The 24,640-nt window shown below is 32.4% G+C and overlaps 2 protein-coding genes across 7 annotated transcripts in view; one reads left to right on the forward strand and one right to left on the reverse strand.

Annotated features, from left to right (window-relative positions):
• LOC136269702 (interleukin-6 receptor subunit beta-like) overlaps nt 1–191 on the reverse strand; it is a 53,369-nt gene extending 53,178 nt beyond the window's left edge. The window contains exon 1 of the mRNA XM_066089333.1: nt 47–191. The gene's annotated coding sequence lies outside the window, so the exon portion shown is untranslated. The remainder of the gene's footprint in view (nt 1–46) is intronic.
• Nucleotides 172–24,640, forward strand: part of LOC105335814 (leukemia inhibitory factor receptor) — a 42,807-nt gene continuing 18,338 nt past the window's right edge. The window contains exons 1-14 of one of the 6 annotated variants that reach the window (XM_066089338.1): nt 179–310; nt 6,461–6,476; nt 7,676–7,803; nt 12,497–12,748; nt 13,599–13,734; nt 14,167–14,199; nt 16,703–16,863; nt 19,169–19,311; nt 20,609–20,789; nt 21,647–21,723; nt 22,664–22,877; nt 23,863–23,975; nt 24,196–24,286; nt 24,335–24,448. In XM_066089338.1, the coding sequence (XP_065945410.1) occupies nt 247–310; nt 6,461–6,476; nt 7,676–7,803; nt 12,497–12,748; nt 13,599–13,734; nt 14,167–14,199; nt 16,703–16,863; nt 19,169–19,311; nt 20,609–20,789; nt 21,647–21,723; nt 22,664–22,877; nt 23,863–23,975; nt 24,196–24,286; nt 24,335–24,448 (1,723 nt within the window). In that variant the 5' untranslated portion in view covers nt 179–246. Of the gene's footprint in view, nt 311–6,365; nt 6,477–7,675; nt 7,804–12,496; nt 12,749–13,598; nt 13,735–14,166; nt 14,200–16,261; nt 16,353–16,702; nt 16,864–19,168; nt 19,312–20,608; nt 20,790–21,646; nt 21,724–22,663; nt 22,878–23,862; nt 23,976–24,195; nt 24,449–24,640 lie in introns of those variants that run through there. The other 5 variants (XM_034456063.2, XM_034456061.2, XM_034456064.2 and 2 more) reach the window with 5 other exon arrangements.

Below are 24,640 nucleotides of genomic sequence, written 5' to 3' on the forward strand. Positions count from 1 at the left end.
ATATTGTAGACCTAAACATGGAACGTATATTGAACACTTTACTTACTATGCTGAGCGTGACGTGAAAACTGTCTTCATCACTGAAGCAGGCGGGAAATCCGGAGTCGAATTCAACTCAGGTCAATTTCGTTTTGAATTCGGGATTCCCGATGAAAAGCATATCAACAATGACAACATAGTCAACACTTTCATAGTTTGGACTACGATAATAGATTAATGACTTAACTTCGTTGGTACTCGGTTGTTATGAAACTGAAAATACAAATGAAATGGATTCCTGTTTATAGTTGTGCCAATATTGATTACAAGGGTAATGTATCATTTTTTTTAATCAGTTATTAACAGAAAAGGGGGATGTGTGGCCATTTTACATTTGAGAATAAATATTATACAATTATTATACCCCCGCTCCGAAGGAGAGGGGGTATACTGTTTTACCCTTGTGTGTCTGTCTGTCCGTCTGTCTGTCTGTCTGTCTGTCCGTCTGTCTGTCCGTCCGTAACAAAAATTTCTGTCGCATTTATCTCAGCAACTATTTATCGCAGATGCTTGAAATTTTAACACAGTGTTTGTTAAGGCATGCCATATCGTGGGATATATTTTTGTACCAATCGGACGTCAACTTCCTGTAAAATGACGACTTTGCTTATTTTTTAACCAAAATTTTCAAACAAATTTTCGTCAAAGATTTCTCAGCAACTGTTTATCGCAGATGCTTGAAATTTTTACACACTATTTGTATAGGCATGCTATATCGTGGGATGTATTTTTGTACCAATCAAACGTCAACTTCCTGTTAAATGACGAATGTCGTTTATTTTTTGCCAATATTTTCAAACAAATTTCCGTCAAAGATTTCTCAGCAGCTATTTATCGCAGATGCTTGAAATTTTAATACACTATTTGTTTAGGCATGCCATATTGTGGGATATATTTTTGTATCAATCGGACGTCAACTTCCTGTTAAATGACGACTTTGCTTATTTTTTAACCAAAATTTTCAAACAAATTTTCATCAAAGATTTCTCAGCAACTGTTTATCCCAGATGCTTGAAATTTTTACAGAGTGTTTGTTAAGGCATGCCATATCGTGGGATATATTTTTGTACCAATCGGACGTCAACTTCCTGTTAAATGACGACTTTGCTTATTTTTTAACCAAAATTTTCAAACAAATTTTCGTCAAAGATTTCTCAGCAACTGTTTATCGCAGATGCTTGAAATTTTTACACACTATTTGTATAGGCATGCTATATCGTGGGATGTATTTTTGTACCAATCAAACGTCACTTTCCTGTTAAATGACGATTATTTTTAGCCAAAATTTTCAAACAAATTTTCGTCAAAGATTTCTCAGCAGCTAGTTTTCGCAGATGCTTGAAATTTTAACACACTATTTGTTTTGGCATGCCATATCGTGGGATATATTTTTGTATCTATCAGACGTCAACATCCTGTTAAATAATGACTTTGTTTATTTTTAGCCAAAATTTTCAAACAAATTTTCGTCAAAGATTTCTCAGCAGCTATTTATCGGAGATGCTTGAAATTTTTACACAGTGTTTGTTAAGGCATGCCATATTGTGGGATATATTTTTGTACCAATCGGACGTCATCTTCCTGTTAAATGAGTACTTTGTTTATTTTAACCAAAATTTTCAAACAAATTTTCGTCAAAGATTTCTCAGCAGCTGTTTATCGCAGATGCTTGAAATTTTAACACACTATTTGTTTAGGCATGCCATATTGTTGGATATATTTCTGTACCAATCGGATGCCAGCTTTCTGTTAAATGTCGACTTTGCTTATTTTGCATATTCACATCAGAGCGGGGGTATCACTAGTGAGCATTGGCTCACAGATATCTTGTTTATACTCTGTACCGAGTTTTTGCTTCCACCACTTTTTGCATGATATTTCTGTAATAGTATGAGATTTATTAATTATTATATTGATAAATCTAATTACAGTTTTTATATTAATTAGTTAAGATATAATGTATTTTAGCAATACATGTAGTTCTATATTAAATCACCCAGGTAGAACACCTAGGTTTACCTGCTAAAGTTAATTAAGGCCCTTAGGATATATGGTCCTTATTTGGTCAATCAAAAGGTGTGTTTTTACACACAGGTGCTTGTGGACTGGACCGTGCACTACCCCCCCCCCCCCCCCCCCCCTTTCTATATTTTTTTTTACAATTTTTATTTTATTTCTTTTATTAATATCATTAATGATAATTAATAAAAGAAATAAAAAAAAAATTTGAAAAAAAATGTAGAAAAAGGGGGGGGGGGGGGGGGGGGGGGGGGGGGGTAGTGCACGGTCCAGTCCACAAGCACCTGTGTTTTTACAGAGAGAATCTATTGGTTTTTAAGTTTGTATAGTTGGGTTTCATTGGTCTGTGGATTTCCCTCCAGAAGTTTTTTGTGTTTTAAGACATTCTTCATATTAAAGCTAAGGAGACAAGACTTAATATTTACGACTTAGAAAGACCTTGATACATATAGACTTTACTTCATCTCATATTGGTAAGCTAACATTAATTATATTTCTAACCATAACAGAAGTGCTGATATTTAATTAATGGTACATATCCTGTAATTTAGCAAATCTAATTATCCTTTTGCACTTTCTTAGTAAGAGTGATTTTTGAGTGAAAGAATATTTATTAAAGTATATTGAGCTTCAAGAACTAGAGATAATACTAGTGAAAACCTTATTTTAAAGTAATCTGTATTTTAGTATTACTTATGGAAATATATATATAATTTGTAGTGTCTGTCTCTGCTGTGTAAGCTATAATAGCAAAGTGCACACTCATAGGGCGTGGGACTGCCCATTCCCATATGAATGGTATGGATTATGTTTTATCATTATTATTATAACGTATGTCAAATTTAAAGACATCTCATATATAGCTGTAAAGCATTTTTATGATCTGTATGGATGAAATGTGTAATTACATGTATAATTACATACAAGAGTTATTGCCCTTTAATAAGAGTAAAATATAACTGTGTCCATAATGTATTTTATACATATCACTTACTATTGTTATATTTCATTTCAGGGCATTCATTCATTCATTTATTTATCTGTTATCTATTATATCTGTAATCGCAATAATAAAGGGATGTCCAGAACCTTCTACAGTGTTATATATTAAGTATAGAACCAGCACTGTTTCATTTCAATAATAGTAAATACCTTTGTGCTCAAACTACGTTCATCCACTAATATAAAAAATGTCCAGATTATCTGTTTTGAAACTCCCCCTCTACCGCTTCAGGTTTCAATACACATCCCGAAATTGAAAGTCTACGGAGATTTTGCATTGCAACAGCCATAAATAAGCCCGGATGATAACGTTAAAAAATTGCGCGATGTATTCCGAGTGTATTCCGAATGGAGAAAAGATGTAAACATTCCCCATTATAAATCTCCGTAAGGAATCTGTTTTCGTTCCTTTGAATTTTTCTGAGTGGAAAGGGATAATTGTTCAGTGAAGATATCTTGGATAAATTCCCTTTTAACGATTTCAACTGTATTTCTTTCACAGGTATGTGTAATTTTATTAAAAAGCGATGGAAGCAATAACTTGGGACAGACTATAATGCTTGAGCAGTCAATAGACCCGAATATTTTTCCCTAGTTGCAGGGAACAGCTCAGTATGATCTGTTGTCTCTGCCCGGATGATAGAAATCGAAAGTACAGAGTTCAAGGAATGAGGCCATGTCGTACTTTGATTAAAATCGATCTATTAGAATACATAAACACTTTGTTTATACGCGACTTCCGGGGAGCATTTCATTTCAGTCTTTTTTTAAACCCATGTGCAGAAAAATCGACACATGAAATTTTTTTAACAAATGTTTAATCATGAAGCAAACGTGTCAGAGTTCTTGCCCCGGTAATAAACGTGAAGCGCCTTTCCTCCAGAAAAACGGAATCCCAGTTGAAAGAAAAATGAGTCCCATTTGGTAGGTAAAATAGGTATACCGTTTAGGCATTTAACCACCAAATGGGACTCCAACCACCAAACGGGGGTTGGTGCCCAACCTGATCATACTGAGCTGTTCCTTGCACCAAGGGAAAAAACTCAGGACTATTGACTGTTCAAGCATTAAATAATTGTTTTATTACCTAATTCCTTTTTTAGTTTTCCGGGTTTAAAATTTGCATATTGCAGATGGTTTTCGTGCCAGTATGTAATATACTTAGATTTTTTTTCATCTTTTACATGCACAAAACCTGTTGTATGCATAACAACATCTCATTTTAATATTAGATCCAATAGATCGCAGTCTATTGACCAGCAATAAGTAATTGTTTTATTACCTAATTTCATTCATAGTATTTTGTGTTCACAATTCTAATCTAAATTACAGAAGGTAATACCATTATGCATTTAGGTCATTGTTAATCAATACCAAGATGACTAAATTACAAATTTTAAGAACAATATTGGCATGCGACCAGTTCTCACGGAGTACCATTTCTCGCCAGTACACTGTGACATCATTTTATCAACACATAAAATTACCGGTATATACGAAAAATGATGTCACAATGTACTGGCGAGAAATGGTACTTGGCGAGAACTGGTCGCACGCCAGTATAGTAAAATAAACATAATAAAGTTATCTTTTAATCTTGTAGCAATTAAACTTTTTCCAAAATACGTTACTGGTCCATACATCATTCCCCGCTTATATTTTGACGGTAGAAAATAGATTGTGTATACATCATTTTGGATTTCCCTATGGCGTATAGAACTATTTTTAGATACAAAAGCAGACGTAAAAAAAATTGGTTTCAAATCGCCGTATATAATTACCGTACTAAAACTTCGGCAAAGTATACCAATTTGCCTTGCAAGACTGCAATTATCGTGAAGGGGTCTAATCTTAAAGGTATATGTGGCATATTTGGAGTAAAATTTTTGACATGAGTTAGAGTAAAAATATACATCATGCTTCTTATAATTAGACGTTTAAAAAACTCTAGGCCCGTAAAACATGTTCTTTCTTTAGTTTTTTGTAACTAAACATTACTACACATCTGATGAATATTAATGTGAACCGCCATTTGTAACGCCACTGCGTGCGAGTGTGGAAAAACCTAGTATTGAAAACACGATGGAAGAACAGTTTGTTTACAAATTAGATAAGAATCACGTTTTTCATGTCTTAAATTTGATAATTCTTTATATATCAGATGATATTCAAAGCATTATTATTTCGTTATTCATTAATGTAGAACGATATAAATTGCTAATTATGTGTAATGAAGATGAAACACGATCTTGGCATCAACGACACGATGAAATGTATGAATATATACCCCTCTCCCTGAGGGATGTGTGTAAGCTGAGAGTGTTTATTTTTCATTCAAAAATTCCTTTAAACAAAATCCACTTGTGGTTTATAACTTATAAAGACATGGAGCACGTACGAACCTGACTAACAAAACCCCTACAACTTCATGATAAAAACTTAAGTTTAATTTGGCTTTAATTCATATTCCATCAATCTACATGGTCTCCGACGACAATCTTCCCTTTGTTCCTATCCTTGTCAGTCTGTCTCTTTTTTCTTTCTTTGCCAAATCTGTCAAACCTAACAGTAAACCTATCTTCCTTGTCGTTGCCATTGTGATAAACTGAGCGTGGTATCACGTGACCGACTAAAGGCGGCATTTATTCAAATACTGTATTTATTGTGGACTCCACAATAATTATAAAAATTATTCATTAATTTCTATATCTTTTTAAACCGATTGATATAAACTGCGTAATTTATTGTGAAGATCTATCTTTATATAACATATTTAAATAAATAAATCAGTCAAATATTTCTTAGCATGAAAAAATGTGCCACATTTACCTTTAAAATGGGTCTCAAAAACCATCAATTTGCATGAGTTATTTTTGTTTGTGTCTATGGAAATTAATAGTACTTTGAAGTTATATTTTCATTGAAAATATGTGTATATATTTAATTTTTTCTTTATCAAAGACCATAATTTTTGGGCCCCTACTATTCTTCTTAAAAGAATTAATTTAAACTTATACACTGTATAACTAAAAAAAAAATTGGAACACTATAAATATATAGATGTCTTTCACATTCAACATATTGCCAACTTATCTTTTTTTCTCTGTAAAAATATAACGTCAATGTGCCTCCAAAGACAAAGGAGTTCTAAGTATAGACAGGATTTTTCTTGTTCCAAAAATAGATCCTATTCTGACTGATAAATATAGGGTACCGTAGCTTATTCTGAGGCAAAGTCAATTATGTGCTTTTACAACTAATGGTTGTAGAGAGAACACCAACGAACCCTTTTCTTATTTTTTCAGATTTTTTAACCTTCAAAATAAGTCTGCAGCTGCGCTGTTCTACAGCTGTTCTAAATGGTTATATATATATATGGTTTTTCATCTTTTAACCACAGATTTGGGCAGTAACAGGTCAGTTCAAGAAATGTTTACATTTTTATTCTCAAATGTACAAGATTACTGCACATCCCCTTCAAGCCTGTAATATTTTAGAATTTTATCACAAAAATGTTCGTATTCACCATTATATTATACTTGCACTAATTAATGAAAATGACACATGGCCCAATGTCCAGAATATATAATCTAGCTTTCCATAAGCATGAAATAACAAAATTGATAAGCATGTAAATGACTTTAAAATAATATGATACATGTATTGGCTGATAAAAAAAAATGACTGTGAAAATAAATTTCAAAGAGAAATGACAGAAAAGTTATTTTCTACTTGATTAACAAGAATGTACAAATTTTACTTGAATGAAGGAATGAGAAATCTTGAGGCAATCAAGTAAAGATGGGTGATCAATTAAAAAAAACCCCAAAGGTGTTACCATGCATGTACAGGCAAATACACTGAAAAATGTAAATATTAATTATTGAAGGAGTAAGGAATTATTTTTTGAGTATTATGAGGAGATAATTTCAGTCGGGGCATGATCAAATCCAAAAATGCTCAAAGGGCTTAATGATAGATTTGATCACGCTCCAACCTAATTCCTAAATTATCACCTCATGATATTGGAAAAATGATTCCTTATTAGTTACATTTATATAATTTTCACCAATAGTAGGATGAAATATTTGAATGTACATGTAAATAAGCAAACCCCACTTGCACCCTAATTATACATCATTTGAGTTTATTGGGCGTATAGTACACAATCGATACAAAGTGTTATCATAGGCAAAGACACTAAAAAATGTTAAATATTTTTATGTAATTATCAGTAATGTACGATTAAATATGTGACAGCCAAACCTGTTCGAATGTTAACACCAGATAGTTCAGTTGGTAGAGAACCTGACTAGAGATTCAGGTGGCCCAGGTTCAAATTCTGGTCTGGTCTGTCTTTGTTCTTCCCCTTCGTTACAATTAAAATAGGGAATATGGGTTAAAATAGTCATTAAATTGATGAAATATACATTTAGTTTACATTACAAAATCAATTTGTAATATTATCTTATAGACAAAGACTCTTCAAAATGTAAATATTATAGGATAAATTTCATTGCAGAAACAAATGCCTAAGTGCAAACAATTGAAATATAAAAAAAATCATAAGTATTATAACTACAGACATTATCCTTCACTTGATTTTTCATTGCAGGGACTACCTAAGACATGAGATTCAGATGTTAAAAATGGAAGAAAGGTGTTTCATCTTTCTTTTGTTTACCCTTTTACATCTTCCTCATACTGCAGACCTTTGTCTCTACAACTGCTGCTACTGTGGAGGTGGGTGCTCATTTAAAGTCAATAAATTAAGAACAAAGACCATGAAGTATCTATATTAACAGAGAATCTGTCCCAAGTTACTGTTTCCATCCCTTTTTAGCTCACTGAGACGAAGTCAGGGGGAGCTTTTGCTATACATTTGGCGTCAGTGTCGATGTCGGCGTCCAGACCTGGTTAAGGTTTTTGTTGCAGGTCTTGTGTCTTAGTTATTAGTACTGGTCCTATCTTCACCAAACTTGCATGGATGACGCATCTCAACCTACTTATGGATCTGATACAGGATTGGCTGGGAAATACCAGTGGTGGGAATTACCAGTGGTAAATACCGGTATTTCCCGTCCCGGTAAATACTACTGTTTTTCACTAAACTGGGAAATACTGGGAAATACAAATTTATAATCTTAATTTCTTTAATTAGTTCAACGTAAAACTTATGTTTAGGATATAAGATATTAACAATAAGCATCAAAAACCAATTAATCATACTTTCCCATTTCACAGTCAGTTTATGAATCTAAGTTCACCAGATCACCTATTCTCAAAGACTTCTATAGATGCTAATGTACAAATTTTAGTCCAGATTTTTGAATTTCAAGTTTTGTTTTACAGATTTTATGATTCAAAGCACAAAATAAACTGTTATAATTAGTGTTTGTGTTACAAGTAAAAATTTAATAATCACACATGTTGTTTTAACAAATAATTGACACTTGACACTTCTGTGGTTCTGTTTTTGGGAGATATATACTATGAGTGGGGCTGATTGGCTTCTTCTTAGGTGTGTTGCATACTGAGGTAGTGACACAGTCACACTTTATTTTTCACAATTTTCTTGCCCCATTTTCACATTTACCATATAACCAGAAAATGGAACTTTTGATATTATGTTTATGATAACTGTACGGAGCATCTATACCTGACTAAAGCCTTAAAAACAATTAAAATAACAATGGTGTATGAATGAACCATGTTTTGAGTATTCATAAGAGGATAATTAATGCATTAATGACCAGTCAAAACTTTTTAAAATCAAAGAACATTGTAAAATGTCATATAGCTGACAAGGTGTACTATTGTCTACATCCCTACAGATTTGATTAAGACTAATGTCTAAGTATGAAGTACTATAATATGTAGTTGTACTTTATTTCCCAGTATTTCCCGAGAAATACCAGTAAAATTCCCGGGAATTACCAGTATTTCCCACCGTCCAGGGAAATATGAGTATTTCCCGCTTTTTTGCCAACCTTGATCTGATATATATACTTGGATGCTGAATCTGGGCCATGAATATCAGATGCTAGAGGAGGTTAAAGTGTTTGAAGCAGGTTAAAGTTTTTTGATCAGTTGCTCTTTGATGGCCATATCTAAGTTACTGCTGGTCCTATCTTCACCAGACTTGCATGTATAGTGCATCTTGTGATACTAATGCACTCCACAGCCTTGGATGCTGAATCTGAGCCAACAGTTTTGGCTGCTGGATGAGGTTAATGTTTTTGGAGCTGGTAAAAGTTTTTGGAGCAGGTGCCCTTTAATGAATATATCCAAGTTATTATGGGTCCTAACTTCACCAAACTTGCTTGGCTGGTGCATCTTGTAATACTGATGCACTTGACAGCTTTGGATCCTGAATCTGAGCCTTAGGTTTTGGAAGATGGATGAGGTTAAGGTTTTTGGAGCTGGAAAAAGTTTATGGAGCAGATGCCCTTTGATGACCATATCTCAATTACTACTGGTCCTAACTTCACACAACTTGCATTGATGATGCATATTATGATACCGAATCTGAGACATGGGTTTTGGATGCTGCAGGAGGTTGTGGTTTTGGAGCTGGTCACATGTTTATTTAAATAAAAGTTCTTTTTCAAACTGGTATGGTTGATTTAACCATGTAAATGAATCACAGAGGTAGCTTCAGATACTGAGAGTGATCTTGATTATCTAGATGCCTAATAGGCAGGTTTTTCCTAGTCAGACCGAAACAGTTAATAAAGGAGTGTAAATAGAGATAGCTTCAGATAAAGAGATTGATCTTGATTGTATTGTTTTTGAGTGGTTAATTGCAGGCTTGATTGTTGGAAATTTTTTTGTTCCAACTAACTTTCAAGGTACAATTAACTTCAGTTTTGAAAAATAAGGCTGGCTTCAAATACAGAACCTGTATTCTGTCATCAAGGATGCTAAGAAAACCTTGACGTCCTTCCTCACTCAAACTTGCTTGATAGATGTAAATGTTGATATATAAGATATCATGATTCTTATTTTTTAGTAAAAATATCATATGAAATGATACATATAATACAAAAATATTAAAAATATTACATGAAACAATATTATATGATACAATATCAGTGATTGGGAAGGACTTGCGCCATAGTCGCATTTAAGAGAAAAATGGCGCATTAAATCGATTACTCTAGGCGCCGAAGTGCGCATTCAAATTTCTCATCGGTTATAAAAGTTTAAGCGATGTCAGCTGGAAATTTACTCTGTACGACTTACCTAATCGTCTTTTAATACATTCGTTTTATAACATCAAATTTCATTGGTCGTGTTTGGTAAAACAGAAATAAACAACCAATAAAAACGTTTCCACTCATTTATGTGTGGTAGATCATTCCAGAATTTTCTCCGAAAGAGAAGTTGTAGTCGCCCAGTATTCTGAGTTCTCAATTATGTAAACTAACCCCAAATGCAGTAAAATGATGATTATCTTATTGAAAAGACGTTTTCACAGCCTCAATTAATCCCTGTTGTGATTATTAAAACTCACGACTGTCTTACCATGCTTATCGTTACTGTAGGGGTTATAAATACGGGTAATGCAACCACACTGTGCATTGAAAATTAAAACCGATGTTTATTTATTTAAGAGTCGATACTACAATTAGTTGTAACTTGTAATTAGTTAATCACTCGCAAAATTGATGTTTAAATAATAAGAAAAACTGTTTCCCTTCAGTTATCTTCAAAGTTTGAAAGATTCTCTACATAACGGTAATAATTGGGTCAAAGGGTTTGACTTATACCTCCAAAAAACACAGAAGTACAGAGACTGATTTTATTTATCATTAAGCAAACACCATTACAAAAATTGCATCAGTGAAATGTATAAACACATCAAATAAATGAAATTTAACCAATTGGTTAAGTTTTTAAATTTTATATTAGAAGTTGTTTTGCTCTAGGTTGGTCCTTGATAATTTCAATTTTACAAAATGGCCCCAATGAATAAATAGATGGCCCTTTCATTATGAAAATGGCCCATTAAAATTAATAACTGTGGGGCCATAGTCCCATTGACATTTTTGGCCTTCCCAATCACTGCAATATTGAATCATATGATATGATACAACATCATATCATATCTTATAATATTTTATCTTTTGTAATGCATCAATGTGATACAATAATGTAATCTATTTAACTATAATGTATCATGATATGATAAAAAAAAATTGAATATGATATTGTATCATTTATGTTGTATCATATGATATTGTATCATAAAATTTTGTATTTTATTATATTAAGATACATTGTGTCAAAAAACGCTACAATATCTTAAATTTATATATTTTGATTATAAGACATCAACTCTGATTTTCATATTCATGCATTATCATCAAGGTGGTCTTATAATTTAAAGGCGATCGGAATGTCTCATCTCGGTGAGCTTTGTAATCTGTGATTACCTATCATGCTTATGTTTGGGTAATTTTTTGATAGTCATAAAAACCTTTGTATCCAACTACATTCTTTTCCTAAAAATAGATAATGTCCAGCTATTCTGTTTTGAAACACGTACCCAGGCTTCTTACTCTTTAGGTTTGAATACACAGCAGAAATTAAAAAGCATATGGGGAATTTTCACTACACAACAATGCTTTATGTTTAGTCACTTTGTATTTATTTAGAAAATCAACAAAAAGTGATTGAAACAATAACCTGGGACAGGCTATACGGTCTTTAACTCGAGTCATTATCATTCATAAATTAGTTATTTACCATAAACTGACAGATATGGAATAGGCCTAAAAACAAATTTTAAACAAATGGACTGCCAAGTGGAGCATTGTAGACAGAGGACATTTTTAAATTTTTCATATGATAAACAAAAAGTTGCAATTACTGGCAATATACACACATTTGTCTTTCTTTTATCGTGTTTATTACTGTGAGAATGGGCTTCTATATCTAATATTCAGGATAATAGTTATCACCACACAAATTGTTTTCACTCTAAAAGACTATAACTGTGTTTGAGGAATAAGAATTCTTCATGCAAGTACAAATTCAATTTGTTTATTTTTTGAGAAATTATTCAGAAGAAATATCTTCCTCAATTAAATACAAAATAAGACAGACAACATGCACTGTACTATGTTTTCAAAATGCTTCAGAGAAAGGAATCATTATGTAATCTTTGTGTAAATGTTTGTAAACAACCCGTCCACTCTAGCTGTCCCAGCTGTAAATGAAATTGCAAAGACTTTATTCTGATTGATGCAATATATAGCTATGATTGAAATCGTATCATAGAGATAACTATAATTTGGCATTGTTAATTTTTCCAGAAAGATACATGTGTAACTTTTATAAATTAAGTTCAAAACCTACCGTACTTGCACATTTCATACATTGATTATCATAAATAATGTTAGTATGAGTCTTTTTTTTATCATTAAAACAGAAGTGTCTCCTCCAAATGTCTATGTATCTATGGGATCAACTTTAGAACTGAACTGTACCATAGAGAAGGATGACAGTCCCTATCGACTCATGTTCATCTTTAACCAAAAAGAAGTCCATCCACCGGAGTCCAGTAGAGCACAGAATAACAGCATTGTGTTGAGGAAGGTTATACAGAGTGTGGAGGAGGGGGGTGACTACTCATGCTATAAAAACGACAAGAAAGTTGGATCCTCCACAGTGGAAGTGGAATGTAGGTGGCCATTTTATATACTGTAGATTTCTAATTAAATGCGAGGAATTAATACCCGCATAAATACGTGAGAAGTACATCTCGCGAATTTTGAAGTCTTGCGCTTTTAATTTTTGAACAGTCTTGTAAAAGTTGACAAAACTTAGAATGATAAATGTCCGTGATTTTAGATTCTCATGATCTGAGTCAAAACGGTTAAATCGTGGGATTAAGTACTCACATAAAATGAGGAATCTACAGTACTCCTGTTTCATGAGTATTTGTTAAACACCAAGTTTTGTTGATATCGTCTTTGAGTTGATGTCATAAATGCATTTAACAACATACCGGTATTCTATTCAAAAGACAATTAACCACAAAGTGTTGTACCCTATAAAAATGCCCATTCTACTTGATCAAAAATTGATGCCCATGAATATACCACAATACATATTACATTGTATAAACAAACTTATTATTTTATTTCTGCAATTCATCTTATACATCGTACAAAAATGTTTGTTACATGTATGTAGGTACTAAGTTAAATGAACTAAGTTCTTAGTTATTATAAAGACCAAATAAGTCATCAAGTGACCCTCATTTTCTATATATATTCATTTTTACAGTATTCTAAAAAAAAAATTATATTATTACAATAATTATTTTAATAAAAGTTAAAAAAAATATAACGTTTTAATAGATCTGGTTTTTTGGGGTTTTTTTTTTTTTTACATGTGTCACATAACTTACAAAATGGGGGTATTAAAATATTCAACATTTCTATGTGTCGCCATTTTTTGCACTATAAAAATACAAATTTTACTGGACCAGGTAATAAAATCTTTCGATATGATGCTGTTTTACATAGACCCACTTCAGCCAGTAAAAGAGAGCGCCTTTGTATGTGAGCTGTTTGATTGGGACAAGTATTTGTCCTGCTCATGGAGGATTGGAACTTACAAGAGAGAGTCTAATATTGATGTTGCTGTTGTGGCTGAAACAGAGTGAGTAACAGAGTCATTATTTCTGTAAGTAATGTTTAAGTGTTAGTTACGTTCATCATGAAGCACATGTTGTACTAGTAACTTGGTTCCTAGACCATGTTCTACACCCTCCTACCCCCCCCCCCCCCAAATGTCTTCAGATAGCTGATAAGTATAATTTGCATAAATATGTGTTTAGTCATAAGTCACAAGTTCATACCAAATTGCCTCGTGGAGGAAAAGCTGATCTGATGAATTTTTTTTTATTAATTAACCATTTAGGAATAATTTGCAGTATCCATGTGCTGATATAAGTTAAATTAAACTTTTGAATAAAAAAATGAAAATAGGTTGTAAATTATTTGTTTAGTCACAGTAATTAATTAACGCAAACTATGACCTTATTGAACTGCATGCAATTCTAAAAATGTCAAAAAATATTTTCATGATTAGGAAGGACCCATTCATGCCAGAGAATATAGACAGGCAAGTACATGCGTACAGAAATACCTAGAGAATGATGGGTCTATCACTCTGTATAGTCGTGTCTTATGTGATCTTTGGATGGGTCTCTCTTTTGTCTTTGATCTTAGTAATTCCTTGCAAAGCATCTTGATAGAATTGTTTCACTTCCATGCATATACATGTATAATAACATGTAAGTGAAGTATTAGTTGATAGGCATGATGAAAAAATGGACTTTTAAAAGGGCATGGTCAAAATTTGGACCAAATTTTATTTTTCTATTTTTATTGTTTACAATGCTTTAGTATTAAAGGACTATGTGCTGTTTTATGCATTTTTTGCCCCAAAAATCGAAGTTTTAGAAAGAGCTTTAAAAATAAGGTGAAAGTTAGTTAAAATCATATTGGAAATAAAGGTGTAAAAGGTTATCACCATAGTGACGTCATAATGTAGAAATGACATCATGAAGATTGCATTATTTTGATAAATGTAGCGAAATATGGGTGTTTTCCGATGGAAACATCAAGCGCAGGCTTGCTCAAGTACCATATTTTAGTATAATGTGTATAACTATCTGAAGAAAAACATATGTTAAAATCGCACTTGAGCAGACCTGCGCTCTATACTTCCGAATGCAAAATATATAGCAAAAATGAGAATATTTTCATTTGTTTGCAAACTTGCGGGATTTGGGCCATATAGGTGACGTCATAGATACACAGCGAATGAGCAATGGTGACTAAAATCATTATTAAGTTATAGGCATCCTCTATACGATGATTTGTGAAGATTTTATTTTTATACGATACTATTTAAAAATTGGTTGAAATCGGGGGCAGATATTTGACCATACCGCATATAGTCCTTTTAGTGTCAGTCGAAGAGTTATAAGCAAGATACAGGGCTTACATTTCTTTGTTTTGTAAACAAGGCTTATGCCTTGTTTTTGTTTACTTTGGTTCAATATACTTGTAAAAGCTCTTGAAGCTGATTATTTTTATCAGTTTATTTGTTTTGAACATAAGTAACAGTTCCTAGTGTTTGTCACTTCTAAAACAATAAAATGCTCTCTTTGATGATTCATTCGGGATATGAAGGTAGCAACATTGAAGAAAAAGTACATAACCCGCGTTAGCGAGTTATGTAATTTTTTTTCTACAATGATCGTCACCTTCATAACCCACATGAATCACCAAAGAAAGCATTTTATTGTTTAAATTTTCTTTTAACTTATTAATAAATTGATTATGAAATGTTAGTAAAATTCACTAATTTACTGTTAATGTACCTAAATACGTTAGCTAAAAGAAACAGCCAAATCGTCTCCTGTGAGACTTTGAGTCTGACATCATCATGATTATTTCCAGCAGTCTGTTATTTTTCTTAGGTTGTTGTTGGCTTCGACCAATCGATAAACAGGGCGTGTCAATTTTAGTCCTGTCAATTTCTTGTCAGTTTCAGCCGTTGTAGATTTCGACTTATCATAAACGGTGCGTGTATATTTCAGTCTGGCTGCTTCTGTAGTGCTATGAATTTACTATAAGTTTTCGTAAGAAATAGAGGGAATAATACTTGGTAGATGTAAATATATTCATTTTAAGTCAGAACCTGGAATTTTCATATCGGCATTTAGAATAAAAACAAAAACTTTGTTTGCATAACGAAAAATTGTAAGCTCTAGTAATGTATCTCACTTATTACTTGACCAATGATGCTCAAATTTTGGTTGACTATTATAAATGCCTTACTGAAGCATTGTACACATTAGAAACAGAAAAATGATTTTTCACAAAAATCGTGGCTATGCTTCTTTGAAATTAACAATTTTAATGTGTGACAAACTTGGTTTATAATGTGAAAATCAAACTTCTAACTTACTCTTGTGTACATTACATTGGCAATCAGTTATTTTCTATCTTGAATACATGTTTTTAATACATGCATAAGACTTTTTGTGAAGTTCTGTTGTAATTCTGGATTGCAAAAAAAAAGTATGTGTTCTCCTGCCTGTGTAGTTAACATAAATAGATTCACTTTTCAACGATTTCTGATCAGTGTAATGTTAATGGACTATTTTATTCAGAGATGCTTGCAACTGCATGCGAACTGGGTAGTGATTGTGGATACTGCATTATTTATTCCTAGATGAGTGACAAAACATCATATATAAATTGGTACTAGTATTTTATTTACAACATTATTATGTACTAACTGCATGCAACACATACAGTTGAAACTTCAGATTAACTTCTTCTTTTTTTAAGTTATGCTTGCAGCTAACTTTTGAGATTTGGATTGATATATGTTAAAATTCTAAAATAATTTTCAGTGTAATGAAAAACTTCTGGCTGACCTTTTTTAGCTGCTTATGTCTTACAGTTATCCGTACCATGTGCTTTTTACTCTTGCCTGTTGCAAACTGTATGTTATACTTATTTTGAAATTCACAAATGTGGTTGACTTATTCCCTCTGGAAATAGCAATTTGATCTGTATAACAATCTGCTCCTTACACTTCTTTTAAGGAATCATTCAACTCTGCGACCAGCACAAACGAACAACACATTTGCCTCTTGGAATGCAAACCTGGGACAGCCATACACAATCAAATTTCATCTGACCATTACCCAGACCCGTACAAATGAAACTCTGAGACAGACACTGACTAGGAATGTTAGAGATATTGGTATGTATCATACATGAATGTTAGAGATAGTGGTATGTATCATACATGTATGTTAGAGATATTGGTATGTATCATACATGAATGTTAGAGATATTGGTATGTATCATACATGAATGTTAGAGATAGTGGTATGTATCATACATGTATGTTAGAGATATTGGTATGTATCATACATGTATGTTAGAGATATTGGTATGTATCATACATGTATGTTAGAGATATTGGTATGTATCATACATGAATGTTAGAGATATTGGTATGTATCATACATGAATGTCTATGTACTAGTACTGTAAAGCAGATAAAACAACATCTACAATAATTTTCATGCTTTGTTAATAAGATGTACATTTATTAATTAACTGCAGGTAAACCACTCACACTGTCTAATGTTGATCTATAGGGGCTTGGTGGTTGGGCCATTTTTAGTCTAAATTGATCCCTTTGATAAATAGAACTCCATATACAGATTTAGGAAAATGTTAATGCTTAAATATGGAATTTTTCTTGATTTGATAATAATTTTTGTGATGGTTTTGGCTGATCCCAGTTGTGTCCATTTGAGGCATCCAGCAAATTTCACTATTTATGCATGCATTGTGCCTTAATTGTCATACTTTATTTACTATACAATGATAGCCTCATGTTTATCTTTTTATAAAATTATACATGCAGATTTATTTACTAAAAACGTCATTCTAATACATTTGCCTTGAGAGTAAATTATTTATACAGTTACACACAGTATGATTTAAATCCCGTATTTCTTAAACATGAATGTTAAGAATATTAATCGAAAGTATGATTTGTCTACTAAATTATTAAAGTAAAGTTTATTGATGCTTTGCTAATTCAGAAATCGTAATATATATCTCCCCCCCCCCCCCCCCCCCCCAATATATAGACCCTCGGGACTTTATTTTTCTTTTTTAATAATTATAAATTATCCTTTTATGTAATATTTCTAATCTAATTTATTCATCCATTGCCCAAAATTACATAAAACAAACATTTTTGAAAAAAATCAGACCATCTACATATATAATACAAGAAGGTTGCTAACTTTGTCCATCTATTTTCTCTTTTATGTCTTCCATTGTAATACGCTCAGTATGAGTGCCTTCTTTTAGATTTTCCAGTTCCCAAGAGGATAAAAGAGTTTTCTCGGCTTGATTAGAATTCATACTTCTTATGAATTGTACTTTTTCCGAGTTTGCCATGCAATTTCATAAATCTCTCGGAGTTGTCTTCCTTGCGATAAAACCTCACTTCCGTTGGTTCTAGATGGATCGGTTCAAAACTTGCAACTTGTCAGTGAATTTAATTGTCCTATTTACCCAATAAATGTATTTACACGGGCATGGCATGCAGATATTTAGTGAAGGGAATTATCGGGTAATGACATGAGGTCACCATTTTTACTGGTAGATGTAGTTTGATAGTACATTTCAACAAATATTCATCGGCAGTGCCTCTTGGCTGCAGACAAAGTTAGCAACCGTCTTGTATTATATATGTAGAGGGTCTGATTTTCAAAAAATATTTGTTTTAGGTAATTTGGGGCAATAAATGTATAAATTAGATTAGAAATATGTCATAAAAGGATGATTTAATAAAAAAAAAAAGAATAATAATAAAGTCCCAGGGGTCTATATATAATCTTGGGGGGGGGGGGGGGGGAGGGGGGGTTGATCCGGTCCTTAAGCACCCGTGAGTTAACTCTGAAAACGGAATCTTTGGCTCCATCATGCATTGCGGTAATTGGGGTTTCTAATGTGAACAGAGCGTGGGTTATGCCCTTAGTTCTAAATAAATCTCTAGAATTGCCCAAATACGCACAAAAAATTCATTTGCTTGAAGAAATTCACTCCCTTTGACTCTGTTTTGGAAGTCCGACTAGACTATTTACAGAGCTGACCAATGATATTACATGCCGATCATTCCTTTAAAAGGAATAATTGTTTGCCTTATATTATCATACAGTAAAACACGGTTATAGCGAACATGCTTATAATGAATTGACGCTTACAGCGAAGTGAATTTCATTCCCCAAGACTCTATTTCATGTTGTAAACTTGACGGATATAACGAATTACGCTTATAACGAAGTTTAATTGCCCATCCTTGGGACTTCGTTACAAGCGTGTTTTACTGTATTTGAAAATTGAAGATATATTTGATGGATACTTTGTTGACCACCCACCCTCCTTAAAATCTCAAGATTTATATCTGTATTTGTGTAATGATATTATATTAGGTTAACTAGAAACATGAATTAAACCTATGAACTTTTCTTTTTTTTCAGTCAAACCTGCTCCAGTGTCTAAGATTTTTGCAGAAAGCATCTCGAGCACAAGTTTAAAATTGAAATGGGAAAATTCACATCCTGATAGATTTCAAATTTATGGTATTTTTTCTTCTGATGAATGGACTAGCCATAATTTCTCAGTAAGTAAAATTAAAGATTATAGTTATAATCTTTTACTGTGGTTTCATCAATATTTGTTGAATACCAATTTTTGTGGTTTTCTTTGTTTAGTTGATCCACTAAATTAAAAGTTCATTTAATTGCAATTTCTTCTGACATTTTGTATTGTTATGGTCATAGGTCACATATTTACACATCCTTGAAATTGTTTTTTGCATTGAATACATGAAACCACAGTAGTATGAATACTGATTTATTGAATCTGTAGCTTTAAGGTATACGTTTACTCAGAATGAAAAAAAAATCCACTGATGATAATGAAAACCATCTATTCGGTGTTAAAGACCTATAATGGTAGTGCTATTTTTCACTTTCAAAAAAGTAGGTCAATGACCTACTTTTTGAGATAATGGCCATTAGATATTTTTTGAAAAATCAAGGAAAATCACTTAAAATTTTATACTATGTCTAAAATTTCTTAATTGTGAAAAAACTACAAATTGCTAAACACTTTTAAAAATGAAATACAGTTTATGAATTGCAGTGACACTAAAAAGACACAAGGCATGAAGTTTTCATTCACAATTTTTATGATATTCCAGTCCGAATTTCCTCTATCAATTTTCAAATTCCTACCCTTTTTTGATTCAATTTTACAAAAAAATGAATGATGATAATACTAAAACATTTATAGCATTAAACTAGGTATATTGACCTCACTCTGCAGGCATAAAAGTTATATGAGGTCAATGATCAAAATTTTGAGATATGGTGTCTTTTATCATTTTTGAGCATTTTCATTATTTTTGTACTGAGTGTCATTCGAATATCTAAACGAAAAAGTGAGATAACAACAACTTAAAATATGCAAAATTATGTTGACTAACAAATAAAATCATAACTTTGAATATTACAGTACTACCAAAAATATTTCAGTGAAAAACAAAATCTGAAAATTTTAGTCCGAATTTCCTCTGCTTTGCTAAAAGTCCAACTTTGTTTGAGCCTAATTCCATAATTTAGAAAAAATATCGAATGGTTTTGTCAATAATACATGTAATTCATTTCATAAATAATTTTAGTGTTTAGAACAAATTTTACTCATGATATTGAACTTTTTAACAATCCCAATTTGAGAACTCAAACCCTGAGTAAACAACGTCCTTAACCAATTCATGCTTAAAACATCATTTTTAGCCCACATAAAGCAATATAAGTGGGTGCTCATGTGTGTTATGCAACCCAAAGGGCCTCTAATTGTTTTATTATCCCAATGTTTGAGATAATGAGTTTATAGTTTGATAACAATGCTTTCAGAAAAATCTTTCAAAAACAAAGGACAGAATACAAGAGATGAATTTTACAGACCTTATTCCGTTTACCAAGTACTATTTCACTATCACTCGGCGGCCATTAAGAAAAACAGGGGCAAACTCGTATGTACAGAATGGACATTGGAGCCGTCCAACATCAGCAACAATCAGAACCCTGCCGGATGGTGAGTTTACAACTGCAGTGTAACCTCAGTCATATAGGGTATTCTATACTTTGTCACTGCAGGTTCACTTTTCAGTCACTTTTTGCTAAACAATGATGTTTATTTTTCATGAATACTTAGGTGTCAAAAATACTGTGTGACCATATTACATGTATATTTCACAATTTATTGCAGAAAATGATTTTAAACAAGATTTAATCATTGACAAATACCGGTAAATCTTCAAACAGGATTTTAATTTATTTTGCTTATTGTATAATTATTATCATAATGATGTACTTGATTCAGCAGCCAATTCTGTGGGCATAAAGAAGGAACATTTTAAATTTTTCTGTGAATCAATTACAACTGTCAACTATCGGGTAGTTATTACAAGTATATGCTTACAGTATTAAGAAAATTGATAAAGTGATGGAAATTGAAATCTCATGTAGACGGAGTATAGTAATACGTTGTTTTATCTGTATATCAATAAAAGCTATATAGACTTACATGTATACCAACAATATTACAACCAGTGATATAAAGAAAACCTGTCTGAGTAATTTGATAAAATTCAGGGCTGCGTTTTACAAAAAAAAACTTGCGCCTTCTTGAATGCTTTAATTACAAATTTTTCGATGTTTTATTCTATTGGCTGTAAAATATAATTATTAAAAATCAAAATAGTTGTAAATAAATGGCTTTATACAAGATCATCCCAGTAGACTGAATATATTTATGACTTTGTCGTAAGTTCTGTAAAACGGGGTTCAGATCTTTTAATATATTGATTAAGACAAAACTGTACCTTTTCCTCGAGTAATGGACTACCTGTTGCTTAGTACATAGTTTTACACAATGATGGTTTATTATAGAGCCAGTATCTCCTCCAATCATTATCGAGGGAAGTTTCAGTCGTGTGGGGGAACACCAAGTTGTCCTCTATTGGAAGGTCAGTGCAATTTTTGGGAGTTGATTTTAATCAACTCTCCTATGCAGTTACTCTGGCAAACCGAAACTGAAACAGTGTTCGGACCTATGCACAAATCATCACCACTGACAAGAATTTGTTCTTGAAAAAAAATTGTTAAATTCGATGTAATGAACGCTGAAGCATTTTTTTTAAAGGAAACCTATTTATAAACACCTAAGAAAAAGTCAGATTTTAAATAGTACGAACAATTTAGAAGTTTTTTTGCAGTCATATGTATTCCTATGCCAGAATTCAATATAGTCTCATTCAACCATCGGCTGTCTCCGTACATCTCCGACAAGCAGAGAGTCAGTCTATATTTAGAGGTCGCACGAGCTATCACGTGACCTGGTATCTCTTATTTGTCAGGGATTAACGGAGACAGCCGAGCATCTGGTTGAACGAGACTAGAGTTCTTTATTGGTTGGATCCATACACTTTTTGAAATATTTCGAATACTGATACATAGTTTGATGAAATCAATTCTATTTTTAAATATCACACAACATGATTCATAAGAGGTTTTCTCGAAATTCTTGTCGGAAAAGTCCGAGAATCCATATTACAAAAATGTGCGTAATTAAAATAAAGATTATAATCTACTTGCCAAGGAAAATAACATATCGTTGATTTTAAGATAAATAATAATCGATAAAATCAACTCCGTCAGTACTTCAGTACTTTGATTTTATATTTGTTTTCTACTTCAAAGTGTAAGTCTGTAACCCCTGTATCTCACATGATTTTCTTATTGTGGTGTTCATGTGTACATTTGGATGTGAAGGTAAAAAAAAAATTAAGTATAAAAAATTATTTTATTGTGAGGATAAATACTGATTGTGTATTCTATACAATGATTGATTTTATACTGATCACTTTCAAGTTGAATCTCTTATGCTGTTTATTATTTTCTGAGCAGCCAATAAAACCAATGGACAGGCGTGGAATTATATCCAACTACACAGTTGACTTTGCCTCATTAAATGATAACATGAAGAGTAGTATCGTCAGTCAGTATGAGAACATAAGTCTACCTTTGGATAGCAACAAATGGTACAACATCTCCATTTTCGCAGTGACTCTTGAGGGATTCAAAAGTCCATCCAACTCCGAAATAGTTCCTTCAAAAATTGGTATGTGAATAAAGGGTTAAGTTCCATTTTTAACATACAGCTGCATGGTAATTGGTGTGTTTGTTGTTTTACATCACCTTGAGGGCATTTCATCAATAAGAAGTCTCCATTGTGGGTCAAGAGTTTGAACCTAAACGCTGAGGCACTGTCTTAAAGTGTTAAGACTGTTTCAGCGCTAGAAAGGAAAGTCAACAATGAACACTTATACAATTTTATGAATACCAATACATGCAATAGTCTTCACACAAGCCTAGTTTTGTTCACCCAATGTTTTGTCCATTGTAGATTTAATAGTTAATGTTTAACTTTTGCATGCTATGTTTAATGTTTTGTTTTATGTAACTCATATTCAAGACATGGTAATTGTCAAAAAATGAATTGAATTAAAGTTTTTGTATGTAAAGCAATAAAAAGTAATGATTATGCAGGGTCAAGGTTACTTGCTGAATCTTAATTTTGAGCTGTGAGCATAGTTATCCAATTTAGTTTGGAAGTCTTTCACTGTTACAGAAATATACACTATTGGGAAGGGATTCCTTTCCTAATTTGGGAAATTAATTTTAGCAACATGTTAATTATTTTGTTTCCAAATACATGAAGTATCATTAACATATTGTGATTACAATTGGTGATGTATTTACACATAAATTTTCACCCTTATACTCTCAAAAATAAGAAAAATTAGATTGTTTTATAGAAAAAACTTTTTAACTTACAAAATGCAATAATACAGATACTTGTCCTTGTATTTTCTTTTTAATGGGGTCTGTTTTGTTTATACTGGTAATTAATGCAGTGACATTGGTTTGAATAGAAGGTGAATTAAAAATGGAAAATTCTTAGCAAATTTATTACATGTAGTATTATTAGAAAATGTTTTTAATGTAGACAACACAGGAAATTTATTGTGATGACTTGCAAAGAAAATGAAATTATTATGTAATAACTAATTAAAATGACATTTTTGTGATCCTTTATTCGATAGATGGACCACAGATATCTAGCGTTGTGATAGAGTTAAACAGGAACAGGACCGAGGCCCTGGTACACTGGGAACCAAACTCAGAGTGTCTGTACTATGTTGTCTTTTGGAAAACAGTAAGTTCTATCGCAGATTACAGCTTCTCCATGTACTGTTATTGGTTTCATCAATGTTCTATGATGTTCATGCATCTTTACCAGTAAATATGCTGGTGTTTGTATGTTTCATGTAATGCAAAAACTTCATCTTTTTCAAATATTTTTTATTAAAAACAAATGGTTTGCAGCTGTTCTTTTGATGCTTGCATCAATTCTTTCTTGTATCTCTTTTGGACAGGACACCAAGTTGGACTGGAAAACTAGCATTCAGAGTAATACAACCTTATCTGTGCAGAACTTATCAAACTTCAAAGTGGGTGTCTCCTGTTCAGCAAATCTATTCCATAGCTCTCTAGCAAATCTATCCCATAGCTCTCCAGCAAATCTATCCCATAGCTCTCCAGCCAATCTATCCCATAGCTCTCTAGAAGAGTCCATGGTTGTTGGAGGGGGAATGTGGTGGTCCAATTGTAAATATCCAGAGGAAACAGGTTTGTCGCAAATACACATGCAGACTCGGATAACTCTGTGTTCATTAATTAAATAAAGCTCTGAAGATTTGATACAGTATCCGCAACATTATTTTTTACAATCTTATCATATCGTGTGTGAACAATCCTACTGTATTATGCGTGTAAACTGTTCTATCATGTGTTTATCCTATCAAATGGTGCATTAATGCT

Source organism: Magallana gigas, chromosome 7, assembly GCF_963853765.1.
Source record: "Magallana gigas chromosome 7, xbMagGiga1.1, whole genome shotgun sequence".
Classification (NCBI taxonomy): domain Eukaryota; kingdom Metazoa; phylum Mollusca; class Bivalvia; order Ostreida; family Ostreidae; genus Magallana; species Magallana gigas.